Here is an 18,562-nt window from a genome sequence, read left to right as displayed (position 1 = left end):
ACACACACACACACGTCTATGATTTCAAGGTTATCTGGTCTACATAGCTTCAGGCTGGTCAAGGCTACATAGTGAGGTCCTGTTCAAAAAAAAAATTCTCTCTCTCTCTCAATTCTCTCTCTCTCTCTCTCTCTCTCTCTCTCTCTCTCTCTCTCTCTCAATTAAAATATCAAATAAAATATTTAAAGCTGAAGTACTTGAACTCAAAAAGAGGTAAGAGGTACTGCTGGTGGATTTAACTACCCCTAAACCACCTCAGAAATACATGCTGACTGCTGTTGCCAAATGTCTAGACTCGTGCCTCAGAGATAGGACAATCTTTTCTTAATTATTTAAAAGATAAGAATTGGCAGTGGGCATAATCCATTTCTTCAGGTACACTCCTGGCCAGTCTCTCTCTTCATATGAATCTATCCCCAGATATCCTGCAAAGAAAGAAAGGAAATTGTGGCACTTTTAGAACTCAGGACCACCAGCCTAGAGATGGCACCGCCCACAATGGACTTGACCCTCCACACTGAAGCCTTATATAAGAGAAGCAGGCACACCTCTGGATCTCCCAGGTTTACTGCTAAATCTAGACTTTAAGTAGAAACTGAAGAAAAGAATGAAACTGCTAACAAGTTGGAAAGAGAGTCTTGTAAGGGACCGAACTCTATCATGCACTTTCCAGGTCCAGAAAGCCAGAGTCCACAGCAATATTGGCTGCCTTACAGTGGAGTTCAACTAAATTCAGCTTAATCCAAAGGGATTGTGGAGTACTCATACATTCTAATTGCGTAAGTCCTGGGGCTTTCATTCTTTGATCCAATATTCAAATTTTATGGTAATTTTAACCTGGAAAGTTTCTTAAGTGATGAGCTTAGTTTGCGTTTCTGGTGCTGTAATAAAACACAGACCAAAAGCCACTTGGAGAAAAGGGTTTACTTACTTGGCTGGTGAGTTACAATTTATCCTCAGGGGAAGCCAAGGCAGGAACCTGGAGGCAGGAGCTGATGCATGTGGAGAAACACAGTTTACTGGCTTGCCCTCCATGGCTTGCTCAGCCTGCTTTCTTATAGAACCCAGGACCACCAGCCTAGAGATGGCACTGCCCACAATAGACTTGGCCCTCTGCCACCCACATGAAACGATAATTAAGAAAATGCCCCATTGACATGCCACCAGGCCAATTTGATGATGGCTACCTCAGCTGAGGTTCCTTTCTTCCAAGTGACTTCTGTCTTCCTTTTTACTTTGTGTTTTGTTTTCTTTTGCTTTATGTAGACAGGGTTTCTCTGTGTAGCCCTGGCTGTTCTGAAACTCAATTCCTGCAGACCAAGCTAACCTCAGACTCACCCACTTTGCCTTCTGCCTCCCCGAAAGGAATTAAAGCTGTGTGCTACTAATGTCACTATTTAAAATAATTTTTTTGAAAAAAATGGCTAGTGAGGCTGGAATCCAAAGACTCATTTACCCAGTCAGTAGTACTTTGGATTTCTAGGGTTAAGGCTAACAGTGTTACTTAGTCCATAACAGTGGTTCTCAACCTTCCTAATGCTCTGTTGCTTTTAATAACGTCCCCATATTATGGTGACCCTAACCATAAAATGATCTCATTGCTATTTCAGAACTTTTTTAAGTTTTTACATTGTTAAGAATCATATTGTAGGGTTGGGGATTTAGCTCTAGTGGTAGAGCGCTTGGTTTAGCAAGGGAAAGGGGCCCTAGTTCGTCCCCAGCCCCAAAAAAAAAAGAATCATATTTGTAAATGTCTTATTTTTCCGATGGTCTTAGGTGACCCCTAAAGCATCACATGACCCACGACAGATTGAGAAACTACAGGTCCACTAAAAGACATTTTATCAGAGCTGTTTTGGTAAAAGGAAAGAGTAAGTTTAGAAAGAGTGTCAGTGATGCTATTAGCTTCCTGCTCCTCAGTGCCTCCCACAAGTGTGCAGTGATTAAAGGCCCCAGATCATATAAAAGTGTTTTCTAGACCAGTAGAGCAACATACAGCCCCCCAACCCAAAACTGCACCCCAAACACTACAAACCAGGATCACTGCCACACCTGACTCAGGATGCAAGCTAAGCACTTGCTTTGGCATTGTGCTCTCTATGGGGACCAAGAACTAAAGATTGGGATCTGGTTTTGGTCAATTTACCCAGATAGAGGCTCTAGAGGGCCTGAGCAGGCAAACAGGACTTTGCAAAGTCCTTGTTCTTCCCTCCAGTCCCTTTGCCTTGATAAAAACCATTAGATTACATTCCTAAAGCTTGCTACCAAGGTCCAGTCCCTTTATTTTGCCACTATTCTCCCTCCTGAGGCTGACCATCCAAGGTCCAGCTTTTTAATAAAAGCATTGAAGTCCAGCACAGCAACCCCTTGGTCAGCTCCTAAAACAAATGAGGAGGGGAGGTGGGGAGGAGGTTTCACCTTTACAAACAGTGTCTCCTCTCTATCCAGGGGGTTAGTCTTTGGACCCTCCCTAAAGGCAAACATTCCTTCCTACTCTCCCTTCCCTCCCTTCCCCTTGTCCTTCCCCCCTATCTCCTACCTTTGTCTCTTATTCTCTGCCTACTGTCCATCTGGGGCAAATAAATTCCTTTGTGTTAAGAACTTGGACTTAGGGCATCTCATGCTAACTTCGAGGTCCCTTCAAGTATTTTCTAGCCAGGAGGACCTACATGCCACCAATAAGAGTAAAGACAACATCTTGGTCTCAACCCTTTGGACCTGAATGTTCCAAAAGGCTGCTCCAAACAACTCTTGTAGTCTGCTTTTTTAAACATCTTAGACCTGTGCAAAGAAAAGGGACCATTGTCGTCCATGTCACATTCAGTTCCACTGTGACACTGAAAGTTAATTAATATAATGGTATCCTTGACCCTATACCTTCAAATCTCCCAAAAAATACACACACACAATTCAAAACGTTTAATAATCTACACTTATAGGAGAAAAAAACTCTGATTATTGAGAGTGGGAAGCCTCAAACAGGAACACGATATCTTTGGCACAAAAAATGTCAGTTTAGGAATGTATCAAAGAAAGGCACAGTAAAAACCTCAGTAACTGGGATAGTAAGAGGGTAGGGGAACTTAACAGGTTTACTTTTGGCCATCTGATAACTTAGGGGAAGGGGCGTGGAAATTATGGGTTCTTTGAAAGTCAGTTGTGTTGTGGTGCTTTGTTGGGGTAAACACACATACAGAATGTTTTCGGTGGAGGACACAGGTGAAAGGCTAAGGCTGGCAAGACTCAATGAACAATGTTTCGCTGAAGCAGCAGTGGAGAAAAGGATGTTCTATAAAGCGAGCATAAGGAAAGGGACATGTGATGAGGGATTATTTTACAATGCCATGCATGCATTGGTCTACCTTACATGGCATAGTTGAACTACATTTTAAAGGGACTCCATACAGAGAAATGCACTAAAAAACTTCTAGTGGTGTACTGCACTTTCTTGCTGCTTCCATGGACTCAGGCTGATAATCAGAGTTATGTCAGCTGACACACACTGAGTTTTCTAAGACTCACACGCTGAGGCAAGACGTGCTGAAGCAAGACCCATGAAGGGCATGGATATTGAGAGGGAGTATAATAGAACTGAATTGACGGGTAAGAAGGCTGAGCTTGGCTTGTAGAATGAGCTGTTGGTGTTGTGTCTTCACTGGATCTTTTGCTTAGATCTATATACAAAAAACTTTTCCTGATGTTCCTCTTTGGCCCTGGTCTCTTCTCCCAGTGCTGACTCAGGTGGGAGGTTGGGACCACACCCCACACGAGTGCCACCACTCAAGGATCTGCATTGCTTCTTCCAACCTCTATTGAACTGAGTGCTGGTGGTGGTCATGGGAGGTTTATAGTGGGGCTGAGCTTGCTGCTGCTTGACTCAGAACTGAACTGTCAGATTTCCTGACAGTACACATGGGAGTTGCAATCAAAGAACCATTTCTAAAGAGGTCCTATTTATATCCTTTCTTTTTCCACTACCTCTGTGGCAGTGGGCTAGAAAAGGAGGGGAAAGGAACAAGAAACCCTGGCAGGGAATAGGAGGCAAAGTCAGAACAGAGACTGAAGGAACACCCATTCAGAGCCTGCCCCACATGTGGCCCATACATACACAGCCACCCACTAGACAATAAGATGAGACGAAGCAAAGAAGGTAGACTGACAGGAGCCGGATGTAGATCGGCCCCTGAGAGACACACCCAGAATATGGCAAAATACATAGGCAAATGCCAGCAGCAAAAACCAACACTGAACTGAGATCAGGGGACCCCAGTTGAAGGAACCAGAGAAAGGACTGAAGAGTTTGAAGGGCCAAGACCCCATATGAAATCAACAATGCCAAACAACCAGAGCTCCAGGACTAAGCCATCACCCAAAGACTATATATGGACTGAATTCCTTGGCCCAAACCTCATAGGTAAAATGAATATCCTAGTAAGGGCACCAGTGGAAGGGGAAGCCCTTGGTCCCCAAGACTGAACCCCAGGAACGGGATTGTTGGGGAGGGTGGTATGGGGAGGATGAGGGGAACACCCATAGAGAAGGGAGGGGGGGGAGGATTTAGGGGACAAGAACCAAGAAAGGGAATAAACAAAATGTAAATGGTTAATAAAGATGCCAAGAAAAGCCGGAAAAATTAAACTTACACAAGGAATTACTCTTCCTTTATTAATTATAATTACATCCTCTCCTCAATGAAAGCAAAAATGTAAATCCCATGCTCAAAAGGGTTTCAAGGAAGAATAAAAGTTGACAGATTTTTGATATTTTTCAGTTCACAATATTGGGTCTAAGGCCTTACACATCGAGGCAAGGACTGCATTCTGTGTTCTACCTTCAGCCCTCACAATATTAAAGCAATAAGAAATAAAGTTCCTCTAGGGAATGTAAACATGTCACTAGCATATAAACTTATATAATTACAGCTATGAACTTAAATGTATAATTAAGCCCTTTCTGCCTCTTATTGTAGGATTGGCTTAAGAGGAGGAGAGCTAGGTTTATGAAACAACAGAAGCTGTAAATACAGAGAGCTCCTCCTGCTACCCAGATCCCATTTCCCTGAAGACTTTGAAGAAGCCCTAGGGTGCTGCCCTTATCCAGAAGCCCGATGCAAATAATCCCAACACTGCCTTGTTACTATTCTTAATTTCATGTTGTTTGTCTTGGCCAATAAAGTAGTAGATTTCAGATTCTCTTGTTTCAAGTGTCTTTCTGGATTAGTAAAATAGACATTTTGTTAATAAAGAAATATTTAAATAAAAAAAAGTTCCCCGGTGAGTGAAACACTGACTTCCAGTCAGTAGGCCCTGTACAGCCCAAGCTTCTGGAACATGGCATGCTAGCTTGCACTGACTCCCACTTTCTGTTTGACGCCCCCATGTTAGTGACAAACGCTTACCTTGAGGAGATAAAACAAACATGTCTACTCAGCCCAGATAGAGAACACACTATAGACCAAAGTACAGATAACACCAAAATCCAATTTGGTGAACCAAAGAATTTTGGGGGGTTACTTCCAGGAACAGAAATGACTTGAAAAGAGCTGTATCACCAAAGCCCACCACAGGATGGGTGACAGACAGCTCACAAAACTAAGAACCTGTAGCACACTGCACATCCTGCCAGCAGCTCACCATGTTGGAAGAGTGCCTCCTTTAAGTCTAAACCCCTTTCAGGAAGTTCTGACTGCTTTCTGCTTCTTCCAGGCAGTTTGACCGGTTTCATCTTCTTTGCAGGTCTGTTTGTCTGAGAGAATTTGGCAGCACAGCTCTACTGAAAGTCTTTCAGGCATGGCTCTGTTTTATGGCAGAGAGGGACCCAGTCAATATTGTCAGTTTCTTGAAGCTACTTGGAGTGTTTTACCTCCTGTTTAAGGAGCTCTCAATGATGGAATGTTTAAATCTCAGAGGAAACTGTTTGTTTTTTTTTTGAGCTGGGGGCCTTGTGCTTGATAGGCAAGCGTTCTACCACTGAGCTAAATCTCCAACCCCTCAGAGGAAACTGTTACACAGCATCCCACCCCTTCCCCCAGCTCTTACAGTCTTTCTGCCCCCTCTTCCACAATGATCTCCAAGCCTTGGAGAGGTTAACTATAGATGTCTACCTGTGGCTAAGAATATGCCACCATGCCATAGTGACAGTCACTTGTTCTTAGGAGCTTCACCATGATTATGAGTTGAGGCTGCTCACAGCGACCTATGAACATAAACACATGTTTAGAAGACATTTGACAGACACATCACATCCATATAAAAATAAATATATGTCGCTTCCCTATTGTAACCTATGGCCTCCTCAGACACAGGTTTTTGTCCTGGATTACAGTAAAAGACATGAACTCCCTTTTGTGAGTGTCTTAATCTAGAACTGAAACTTCAATTGACCCATGATAGCGAGCCACCATTAGATAAGCAGATAGATCCTCCTTATGTGCAGGTATTTCAGCAAGCAGGGTTCATAATAAGATGAAATTGGTGACAGATCTATTAAACAACCTGCATAGTGCCCTCTTCTGGTGATATGAAACAGCACTATGCTTTCCCAATCATCATACTTGCCTATTGGGGGAGTTCTTGACTTGGCAAGCCATCTCACACACACCACCCCACCCCAGCATAACCTTTTGCTGGAGGGAAACATGACCTCAGCAGGGGGTAGGGAGGAACTAGTGAACTATGATCTTCCTGAAGCTATTTTGAGTTCTTTATCTTCTTTCTTAAGGGGTGTCTGTATAGAATGGAATATTTCAATCTCAGGAAACTGGTACACAACATCCCATCAGGCTCTCATCCTCTTCACCCTGCCCATATCACACCATAAGACCCAAGAGGAACAGGGCTGGTTCCTAAGGAGAGATAGTGTTTGTCCAGACAGAGCTAATTTTGCCCATAGCCCACAGTTCATTCCAGTTTTGGACACTGAAACTTCCAAAGGGTTGGACAACAAGATTGCTGGACACTCACAATCCTCTTCTCTGCCCTCCCTTTCTTTGGCACATGAGACATTGGCCAGGAGTCAGGCTGAAGTCCTAGAGCTTCCACTGTAACATGACCATCCATCATCCCATCCAGGCCAAAGGGAAGTTTCCTTCTCTCTTTTGTCTCCCACTCAGAGGCAGGAGGAATATTGTCCTTCCTCCTCAGAGCAGAGGCTGACTGGTACCCTTAAGGATCCTTCCTAAGCATCTAATTTTATGGTCGAGAACAAATTGTCTTCAAAACTTTTTTGTTCACTCTCTGTAAAAGTCTTATTAAAAACTAGATGACGCACATTCAAGAAAACACCATTTTTTTATGTTTTTGTGTTCACCTTTGCCTCTGTATGGCATCCATGAAACTGTCTGAATCTTCCAAGGTCTCACAGGTACAGAAGGACTGACTAGAAGTGGGATTTACATAGTTCCAAAGCCCATAGCATTCTAAGATCTTCATAGATATAAAAGTGGACATTCTTTTCTATTAGGGGCTGGAATTCCTCAGGATGTTCCTGATGAGATAGGCAATCCAAGCCCTCTGAACCAACTGCCATGCTCTGAGCCCTCACATGCAACAAAGAAAAAAAATGCAAGGGAGGCACCAGCAGTTTAGGAGAGCAGAACTAGAGCCAGATTGGAGTTCTTTCCTAAGGTCCTAAAACCCAAGCAAACTAGAGAGGCAGGGGATTGAAACACCTTGTATACCAAGGAGGCTTTTATGACAAAACTGTACCTTCACACAATCTTTGAAGCAAACATTATTAAATTTTAGAAATCACATCAGGCCCATTGCTCACTGCTTGACAAGAAAATGAGAAATAAGTGATAGAGCTGATAAGGTGAAATGGATATTGCTTGCTTTTTTTAGTAGCCCAGACAGAGCTAAAACTCACTCTGCAACCAAGAATGACTTTGAAGTTATGATCTTCCTGCCTCACCTCATGAGGGCTTAGATTTCATACTGAAACACCCTGCTACTTCATGCAATTTAGGTGTTGTCAAAAATATTTAATCTCGGGGTTGGGGATTTAGCTCAGTGGTAGAGCACTTGCCTAGCAAGCCCAAGGCCCTGGATTCGGTCCCCAGCTCCAAAAAAAAAGAAAAAAAAAAAAAAAAAGAAAAAGAAAAAAAAATTTAATCTCAATCTGGGGCTTCTACCCTGCCTCTGAGTATTCAGTTCCCAAATAAAAGACACACATCACCTTTATATTTATAATAAGCCTTAATCAGAACTAGAACTGGATAGATATCTAGATATCTACCCTCTATGCTATTATGTCTATTTCCATGCCGATAACCCCACTACATGATTTGCCATATTTTGTCTAGGCTACTCTTAAGTCCAATTACCCAGACCTCGTGGCCATTATTTTAAGAGTCTTGTCCCATGGCATCTTCTCCTCTCTCCACCTTCCTTTTTCTCCTCGTGCTCTCCTCAGATGCCCAGTCCGAGTACCCCAAACCCTGCCTATGTCTTTTCTGCCCAGCTATTAGCTGTTGGTGTCTTTATTTAACCAATAGTTTTAAATTAGGGAGCAAGGTCATATTGTACCTGTGGATTCTCTCCTTTCTGGGAGCACCAGGCCTTGGGGGGCACTATTTAGCATTACAATACAAGCATCATCAGACCACTATATTTGGGGTTCTCTAATCCAGGTTTCTATGAATGCTACACAAGGACTTGGTAAAATAAGCTACAACCTAGGCCCAGAAATGAGGGTCTTCCTAATTATTGCCCAAAAGATAGAAAAATATTCTTAGGGCCCTGGACACTTTGCCAAAAGTTTCGGTTTATACAGTCAAATAAATAAATAAAATTAAAATTAAAAATCAGGTAACATACAAGTGCAGATTTACTCATAAGGTAGTTATCAGAACTGTGAGGTAAGTCTTATCCTGGGAGAACTCCAGCACCAGGGCTCCAGAATATTCCCACCCCAAACAAGAAGCTGCCTGGACCCATAATAGTACTTTAGGGCCCCTTCTATTTTAACAGTGACCAGAACCTGTTGGGAAAAGGTGGCTGCCATTGGATGAGACTAGCCACATGACAGTGAAGGGGCTGCTTGACTGATTGTTCTGGGATGGAGACCTGTGGGACAGTGAAAGACCCTGGTTCCTGGTTGAGGAGGTTTGAAACCCCAGTGAACCTGAGGGATGGTAGATGCTTCTCCTGACTCCCAGGAATTCAGGCCAGTCACTAAAACACAGCCCTCCATCAGTTACTTAAGGACAATGCCCCCAGCCTTCACTGGAATAGAATGTGACCATAGGTCACAGAGTCTCAAAACAGATCTCCATTATAATGAGGTACCTAAAGGCCTGGAGGCTTAGCCAATGAATTTCCCTTCCCAGACATTCCTCCCTGCAAAAGGGACTTAATCTCATGCCAACTCTGAGAAGTGGGGTACGGTTTACTCACCTACCTTCTGCCATGACAATAAATGCTTTGAGACCATGGACTGCCTCTTTTCATGGGATCTGCCGTGGAGAGCCTCAGAGAAGGCCTTCGCATACAGAGCTGCTGTCTGAACTCCCGGAGATCTGCGCTGGCAGCTGCCACCAAGCTCAAGCCTACCTCTGCTGTCAGTTGTCAAGCCAAAGACTCCCTGTGAGACCAGCCGGAGCTCCCCACCTCTTTTCCCCCTCAGCCCCAGGCTAGATTCAGCAAGGGTGGGGTAAGGGAGCACTCTATTCTCAGTTCTTCCCGGCACTCCAGAGGCACCTGGATACCCAAGAGCCAGAATCAGACTGCCAGAGACCCCAGAGCCAGCTCCAACTATGTCACATGCCTCAGACTGCATTTTCCCCCATCCCTTTTCAACAGCCTGCCACGGGCCTGGCTGCAGGAGGCCCCAGGTACTTCCTGTCAAACTTCCTGCTTCCTGCCTTCCGGGTAGCTTAAGCCCTGTGGCAGTGGGGAGGCAGACCCCTACAATTAACCTACAGAGACCAAGGCATAAAAGCCTGCTCTTGACATTTTGACCTTCAAAAAGGACATTAGAAGTGTGTGTGTGTGTGTGTGTGTGTGTGTGTGTGTGTGTGTGTTCTAGAGAAACGTGAGGAAGCTCAGCCCACATATGAAACTTCTCACAGCTTTTACCAGCACTTATCAAAGTTTGACTTACTAAAGTCCTGTGTCCCGTCCCCACCCCTCTCCTCTCTCTGTCCAGCACCCAGTAGACCTGGCGAAGATGATTCCAGTAGATCTGTCTGCTGAGTCGGCAGGCCCTGCAATTCTGCCCAAACTCCTGTAAAGACAGAGTGTAGAAGCGTGATATACTGTGTGAAAGTCCAAAGGAAGAGCCTCCCAGATAAACCCATTAGCTTAATATCGGTCTGTGCCAAGTACTAGGGACCCGATGTGGAGAACTAGACCAAGAGGTATTGTCCACACACTTCTGCAGGCTTCAGGAGCTACTGGGGATTTTTTTTTTTTTCTTACCCCCCTAACCCTCGCAAAATGGGTTCCCACAATGAACCATGCCAGCCCTTCCCCTAGGAAGATAATTAAGCAAGGCCGGAGGACTCAGCTGAGATGCAAAGTGAAAGGTAGAAGGGACCTTTCAAGAGCCATGATTTCCTTCAAATAAATTCCTGCTCATTTTAGCGCCAATCTGCCCTCAGTTTCGCACCTCAGGGTCTCAGCGCATAGCAACAGGAGGGCAACCGGAAGCCGGGACTGTGCGCCCACAATTAGGTGCGTAGCCCCTTTTGGTTGAGACACTCTCCTCCCGGAACTGTAGGGGGCTCCAGCTCAGAGACTGAAGGCGCTCTCGGGACTACAAACCTCAAGGGACTTCGACAGCATTCCCGTCAGGGAGCATTGAAAGAGCTACCCACCCGTTTCGTGTGGGACCTGAGGAGGAAAAATGGGAAGGTCAGTGCTTTCTAGGAGTGGTGGGTGGGCCACATCCATGAGGGAAGGAGTGTCCCTCGGCGCTGACAGAACAGGCGCCGCGCGCGCTACCAGCTTCGCCATTCTTGACATCATGGCGACTTCGCACCACACTAGGCCCTGTCACTCAATCTTTGTTTCCTCAGTTTCAGGTTCTAGAGCACAGATGGTCTTGCCGGATGGAGAGGGGGGAAATGAGGAAGACAGCAGACAGGGCCAGCCTGGCTCGGAAGCCACAGCAGTGGGAGGGGATGAAGCAGAAAAATTAAGTGGACAAGGTGGGCGGCCTGTACGCACCGCAGGCCTCATGGATAACCAAGAGGACAATGGCGCCACTGGCTGTGACCAGGAGAATGAGAAGCAGCCCAAGGAGCCAGTTCTCAAGGACATGGGGACTACCGAGGATGTGCAGTCTGCACCAGAGCTGGTAACCCGTATGCACTCTATGCCGCTTAGAGTGTGTCGTGTAGAGCCGATTTCAGTTAGAGTTCCCCGGGTACAGCGTATACCACGTATGGTGCCCCAGGTACAGCCTGTACCACGTATGGTGCCCCGTGTACAGGCTAGGCCACCTATGGTGCCTCGTGTCCAGGCTATGCCACGTATGGTGCCCCGTGTACAGCCTAGGCCACCTATGAGGCCCCGTGTACAGCCTTTGCCACCTATGGTGCCCCGTGTACAGCCTAGGCCACCTATGAGGCCCCGTGTACAGCCTAGGCCACCTATGAGGCCCCGTGTACAGCCTATGCCACCTATGGTGCCCCGTGTACAGCCTATGCCACCTATGGTGCCCCGTGTACAGCCTAGGCCACCTATGAGGCCCCGTGTTCAGCCTATGCCACCTATGGTGCCCCGTGTACAGCCTAGGCCACCTATGGTGCCCCGTGTACAGCCTAGGCCACCTATAAGGCCCCATGTACAGCCTAGGCCACCTATGAGGTCCCACGTACAGCCTATGCCACCTATGATGCCCCGTGTGCAGTCTATGCCACCTATGAGGCCCCGTGTACAGCCTATGCCACCTATGGTGCCCCGTGTACAGCCTAGGCCACCTATGAGGCCGCATGTACAGCCTATGCCACCTATGGTGCCTTGTGTACAGACTGTGCCATGTATAATGCCTCATGTACATGTTATGCCACGTATGGTGCCTCATGTACAGCCTATGCCACCTATGGTGCCCCGTGGACAGCCTATTCCACCTATGATGCCCTCCGTACAGCCTATGCCACGTATAGTGCCCTGTAGACAGCCTGTGCCACCTATGGTGCCCTGTGGACAGCATATTCCACATATGGTGCCCTCTATACAGGCTATGCCACCTATAGTGCCCTGTGTACCGCCTATGCCACCTATGGTGCCTCATGTGCCACCTATGCCACCTATGGTGCCCTGTGGACACCCTCTGCCACCTATGGTGTCCCATGTACAGCCTATGCCACCTATGGTGCCCTGTGTACCGCTGTGCCATATGCCTCATGTACATGTTATGCCACGTATGGTGCCTCATGTACAGCCTATGCCACCTATGGTGCCCCGTGGACAGCCTATGCCACCTATGGTGCCCTCTGCACAGCCTATGTCCCCGATAGTGCCCCGTGGACAGCCTATGCCACCTATGGTGCCCTCTGCACAGCCTATGTCCCCGTGTACAGCCTATGCCACGTGTAATGTACAGCCTATGCCACGTATGGTGCCCCATATACAGCCTATGTCACCTATGATACTGCGTGGACAGCCTCTTCCATGTATGGTGCCCTGTGGACAGCCTATGCCACGTATGGTGACCTATGTACAGGCTATGCCACCTATGGTGCCCTCTGTACAATTGATGCCCCCTCTGGTGCCCTCTGTACAGCCCATTCTGCCTATGGTTCCCTCTATACAACCTATGCTACGTATGGTGCCCCATGTACAGCCTATGCCACCTGTGGTGCCCCGTGGACAGTCTATGTCACGTATACGGCCCTGTGTAAAGCCTATGTCATGTATGGTGCCCCATGTACAAGCTATGCCACCTATGGTGCCCTCTGTACAGCCTTTACCCCCTATGGTGCCTTCTGTACAGCCTATGCCACCTATGGTGTCCTGTGGACAGCCTTTGCCACCTGTGATGCCCTCTGTACAACCTATGCCACCTATAATGCTCCATGTACAGCTTGTGCCAGGCACTAGGCCCCAAGTACAGCGTGTGACAGGTACAATGCCCCGTGTACAACCTATGCCAGGTATGGTACCCAATATACAGTCTGTGGCAGTACTGGTACTTGAAGTACAGCTTATGCCATATATGGTGCCCCATGTACAGCCTATGTCAGTAATAGCCACTGGTACACAGCCTATGCCCATCCCTGTGCCCCATGTACAGGCAGTGCCAACTAATAGGCCCTGGGCACAGCCCATGCCTATTCCTGTGCCCCACATACAGCCTATGCCTATTAGTAGGCCCAGGGCACAGCCCATGCCCATTCTGGCACCACATGCACAGCCTATACTAGTCATTGTGCTCTGGGCACAGTCTATTCCCATTCCTGTGCCCCATATACAGCCTATGTCACTCAGTAGGCCCTGGGCACAGCCTATGCCCATTCTTGTGCTCCATGCACAGCCTATGCTAGTCATTGTGCTCTGGACACAGCCCATGCCCATTCTGGCACCACATGCACAGACTATACTAGTCATTGTGCTCTGGGCACAGTCTATGCCCATTCTTGTGTCCCATATACAGCCTATGCCACTCAGTAGGCCCTGGGCACAAACTATGCCCATTTTTGTGCCCCATGCACAGCCTATGCTAGTCATTGTGCTTTGGGTACAGTCTGTGCCCATTCCTGTGCTCCATATACAGCCTATGTCACTCAGTAGGCCCTGGGCACAGCCTATGCCCATTCCTGTGCCCCATGTACATTATATGACAGTCACTGTGCTCTGGGCACAGTCTATGCCCATTCCTGTGCCCCAGTCACAGCCTATGCCAATCAGTAGGCCCTGGGCACAGCCTATGCCCATTCCTGTGCCTCAACCACAGCCTATGACAGTCACTGTGCTTTGGGCACAGCCAATACCAGCTAAGTTGCCTAGAAGACCACATATGCCAATGCCTGCTGCTCAGCCTATGCCAGCCAGGGTAGCTTGTGAACATCCCATACCACTTCCAGTGCCCAGTGTGCAGTCTATGCCACATTCTATGAGCAATATGCAGCCTGTGCCAGCTACAAGGCCTCATTCACAGCCTGTGCCAGTTACAAGACCGCATTCACAGCCTGTGCCAGTTACAAGACCGCATTCACAGCCTGTGCCAGTTACAAGACCGCATTCACAGCCTGTGCCAGTTACAAGACCACATTCACAGCCTGTGCCAGTTGCAATGCACCAGGTACAATCTATGAGATTTACAGTGCCTCCTGTACAGCCTCTGCCAGTTATGATGTCTAGTGTATGGCCTAGGCCAGTCGCAATGCCCCATGTTCATCCTGTGCCAGTTATGCCCTGTGTCCAGCCTATTCCAGTTTCAGCGTCCACTGTACAGCCTGAGCCAGTGCTGGTGCCTCGCCGCCATCTCCATGACAGATTTACAGGGCTGCAGCTGCAGGAGCTGGAACGCGTTTTCCAGAGGAATCACTATCTCAGTGCTGAAGAAAGGTAAGCACATGGTGTGGCTTCAGTTCTCTGAGGAGGAGCAAGCTGTTACAGAGAAGCTCTGACTCTCTGGTAGCTGTCCTTCTCTTCATTCATTAGAAACTTCAAATTACATTTTAAGTGACTGTGGGGGTGTGGACGGTTTCTTCTTGGAGTCGGGAGCTGTGGCTAACATTTGAGGTCAGAGGGCAGCTTGAAGGACGCGGCTCTCCTTCCAGGCTGTGTGTCCTGAGCTTGAAAATCAGTTCAGCAGGCTTGCCTCCAGCAAGAAGGTTTAGTCTGCTCCATTTTGCCTTCTAGAACTAAGGCTAAAACTAGGAGAAGTGATCCAGCCTGCCAGGCCCCAGGCTTGCTGTCCTAGGGTTCTGGGAAGGGACTGGGAGCTATGCAGAAGGCAGTGAAGCCCTTCTCTGTGGTATCTACTTGGAGCAAGTTAAAAACTTTGTCACTGTCTGCTGATCTAAGTAAGGTCCTGTTAGGACAGGCCTCGGGACCCTGAGGTGTGGTAGGGATGAGACGGGGTGACAGTCAGTCAGTGTGCTGATACATTTAATATCCTGTGTATTCCTTGTATAAACATGTCGGCTGCACCTTTCTATTTACTGCCGTTTTTAGTGTTTTATGACAATTTTGTGCTCTGCCCATAAGAATTGTCCATAAAGATAAGCCCGTGTTGGGCACAGGCCTCTGCCTGTAATCTCATCACTGAGAAGGCCAAGCTTGGGCTAAGGTGCTGAGCTCCAGGAGGCCTGAGCTGCAGACAAGAAGCCTAAGGCAACACAGAAAATGAACCTGTTTATCAATCCAGCCATGTTTGTACCCCACCTCTTGAAGGTGGAGGAAAGTAGATCATTCATGGTCATTCCTAGTCATGTGACTAAAACAGGCCCACTCTCCAGGAGGTTCTTTCTGCTGCTGGTTTAGGCCTAGTTTTTGTTTTGTGTCTCTTTCCTTCTGATTGTGTTCTGCAGGGTCTCCCAGCTGTAGCAGGGGTAGCCTGGAACTTGCAGAGAACCCTTGTTTATGTCTCCCTCCTGCTGGGAACTCAGAACTGTGTGGCCAGCACCTAGAGATTTTGTAACATTTCTTTTGTGTCTGGTGTGATTTATCATTTCATTAATCGGGACTCTTGAGGTGGCTCAGCACATAAAAGGTCATGAAGGCCTGGGACCCAGAGATAACCAAGTCCTTCGAGGCTTGCTCTGACCTTCACGAGTATACTGTGGCCACAAGCTGCAGCACAAATGCACATGCGAGCTCGCCCTCCCACAGTAAATGAAGCAGGGTAACATGCAGTTTTCCCAATCATCAGCACCCTGGACTTCTTTATGTGCACTGACTGTTAGGAGTCCTCGTATGAGTTCCCGGAAGTAATCCTCTTTCGTTTGAGTTCATCCTTCCATCTTTGAGAGGGCCTCACACAGGTTTCTCACCTGTGCATTTGGTCCGTAGTTCTTGCTCTGTACTGCGCTCGTTGGACACAGCTTTAAGCTCCACCACAGCCAGTGCTACTGAATTTCTTCAGACTGGTTTATGCCTGCGTTCGTGTTTTTAAGTGTTTTATTAGCTATGTGCTTAGGCTTTTGTGTCTACTGATAGCGCCTTGCTAACGAACTAAACTCACCTGCAGAAATTGAGTGTCCTAGAGGGTTGGACATTGAGACAAATATTTTCATAAATATAAAGTGTCTTTTACATCCTTTACCGCATCTGTGGCGCCAAATATTGAACATCTGCCCTTTTTTTTCTTTCAGAAAACAGCTGGCAAGGGGAATGGGCGTGAGTGAGGCCAAACTGCAGGTGAGTAAGAAACAAAAAAGGTGACAACACTGTCATTAAAGAACTTTCTGGGGGTTGGGGATTTGGCTCAGTGGTAGAGCGCTTGCCCAGCAACTGCAAGGCCCTGGGTTGGTCCCCAGCTCAAAAAAAAAAAAAAAAAAAAAAAAAAAAAAAAAAAAGACCCAGCCTGGGCTACATACAAGACTTCTGGGGTTGGGGATTTAGCTTAGTGGTAGAGCGCTTGCCTAGCAAGCGCAAGGCCCTGGGTTCGGTCCCCAGCTCTGAAAAAAAACCAAAAACGAAAAAACAAACAAACAAAAAAACCTGTAAAAAAAAAGAACTTTCTTCATGTCTCCGATATAGTTGTCCTGTTACTGAAGGTATAGTGTTCCTTTTGTCTTACCGTACCTATTTTTATATTTCTTTTAAAGTCTCTCTCTCTCTCTCTCTCTCTCTCTCTCTCTCTCTCTCTGTGTGTGTGTGTGTGTGTGTGTGTGTGTGCCCACATTTCTGTGTGTAGCTGTGGCTGTCAGAGGATTCTGGGTGTTCATAGTTGGAGTCATAGATCATCGTGACCAGGAAGCATGGTTTCTGGGAATGGATTTCAGACTCTTTGGAGTCATGGGTGCTAAATAATCTTTGGGCCATCTCTGCAGGTGCCCCAAAGTAACTTTCTGGAACTCTAGTCCTGTGGGTAGAAAGAACTTCAGAAAGCTCTCATGCCTACTGGGCACATTTCACAAGGAATATACCTTACGGGGTAACTCACAGAAGAGCCCGCACTGAGAGCTGATAAGCCCAACAGGCACCTGTGGGAATGTGGAAAGGAGACATTTCAAATGCCTGGTCCTGTGGCTAGTGCCTAGTGAAGCCATGAAGATAATCACACCCATCATTATAGTCTCGGGAGTGCATCTGCACTGCCCAAGGGGGTGATAAGTATCTGCAGAGGGCTCCACCGGAGAGACAGAGAAACCAGGTGTGCATTTTTTTAGGTCAGTCCAAGAATGCTGGAGCCAGAAGTCTGGGGGTCTCCCACATTCTGGGCAAGCCCTGCACCCTCTACCAGCCCTTCAGCCCCTCGCAGAATTAGAACAGTGAGACACCAGGTTCTTCTGAGGAAGACAATATTAATATAAGTTATATTGATTTAAATTATGGGGGGGCCACTATTGTTACACGGTGTGCTTTCTGATTACAGTCCTGCTTACTGTACAGAATAAATCCCTCTCCCCTCTCACTGTAGAGATGGTTTAAGAAGAGGAGAGAACACTTCAGGAGAGAACAAAGTCAGTCAGGTGGTGCTCCTCCTGGGAATACTCCACCTCTCTCTGAAGATGGCGCAGGAGCCCTAGTGCACCACCCTTGACCTGGGGCCGCTGGCAGACGCCTGCTTTCTTCCACCAACATGTTATTGCCTCTTCATCCCTAAGCACTTGTATTTGAAATAAATGGATTCTCTGTTTATTTGCTTCCTGTGTCTTCTGGATTAGTACGGCATGCGTGGCAATTATTGAGAAAATGGCATTTTCATAAGAGACAAGGCCTCCTTGTGTGGGGTGATGTTGCTGAGTGACCACAGTAGCCATTTAGTGTCCCAGAAGATTGTCACGTGTCACAGTGAGTTTGCATTGACCCATACAGTGTTTTGTCCTCCTAGCACAATTTTCCCCCAGATGAGCTGACACTTTAAAAGGTATATTTCTAAATTTTACAGTTATCAAGGTTTCAGAAACACTCTAATTCTTAAAATACTTTTCCACTCTTGTAATTTCTTAAACAGTCCCTGATAAAAGTAAACACCACTTAAAATTCCAAGAAATACCTAGTGCACTCTTATTATTCTGTCCATAGTTCTGACTCTGGGTAGCAGTCATTCAACTGTCACTTTGTAGAGTTACCAACGGTGCAAAGGCAGCACTGTGTAGGAGCTGGAAGTCTTTTGACCCTATCTCTTAGTGCTCGGGTGATTGAATTAATCCTACAGCGGATTTACCCACCTGGGCAGAGCTGGAAGGACTCAGGACCTGCTCCATCAGACTGATGTCCCTGCCGCTGACACTCACCACTCTTTTCAGACCCCTCACTTCCTCACCTCACATGCTGCACATGACTCAATTCCAAATAGATCAAGGAGCTCAACATAAGACCTGATTCCTCAAACCTGATAAAGGAGAATGTGGGCAATATGGTTCATCACCCTAGATTGGAAAGGTTTTCCTCAACTGGGCCCTGGTGGTAAGGGCATTGACCAATGGGACCGCAGAGGTGAA

At 47.0% G+C, this 18,562-nt stretch overlaps 1 protein-coding gene across 1 annotated transcript; it reads left to right on the top strand.

Annotated features, from left to right (window-relative positions):
* Nucleotides 1-11,025: 11,025 nt before the first annotated feature.
* On the top strand, nucleotides 11,026-17,742 carry LOC116888791. Its single transcript, XM_032890071.1, has 6 exons — nucleotides 11,026-11,397; nucleotides 12,120-12,492; nucleotides 12,550-13,023; nucleotides 14,387-14,513; nucleotides 16,265-16,310; nucleotides 17,536-17,742. The coding sequence occupies exons 1-6, from the start codon at nucleotides 11,038-11,040 to the stop codon at nucleotides 17,656-17,658; spliced, it is 1,503 nt and encodes a 500-aa protein (XP_032745962.1). The 5' UTR covers nucleotides 11,026-11,037; the 3' UTR covers nucleotides 17,659-17,742.
* Nucleotides 17,743-18,562: the final 820 nt, after the last annotated feature.

The sequence above is a fragment of the Rattus rattus genome, chromosome X (genome assembly GCF_011064425.1).
Source record: "Rattus rattus isolate New Zealand chromosome X, Rrattus_CSIRO_v1, whole genome shotgun sequence".
Taxonomy (NCBI): Eukaryota; Metazoa; Chordata; class Mammalia; order Rodentia; family Muridae; genus Rattus; species Rattus rattus.
Note: the sequence above shows the minus strand (reverse complement) of the source record. Positions and strands in the feature narration are given on the sequence as shown.

What these genes read in the sequence shown, in the direction of transcription:
- LOC116888791 (XM_032890071.1), top strand. Translation starts at nt 11,038, where the DNA reads ATGGTCTTGCCGGATGGAGAGGGGGGAAATGAGGAAGACAGCAGACAG. An exon ending in TGCCACCTATAATGCTCCAT is followed by an intron (nt 13,024 to 14,386) that starts GTACAGCTTGTG and finishes TTCCAGTTTCAG; the next exon opens with CGTCCACTGTACAGCCTGAG. An exon ending in TGAGTGAGGCCAAACTGCAG is followed by an intron (nt 16,311 to 17,535) that starts GTGAGTAAGAAA and finishes CTCTCACTGTAG; the next exon opens with AGATGGTTTAAGAAGAGGAG.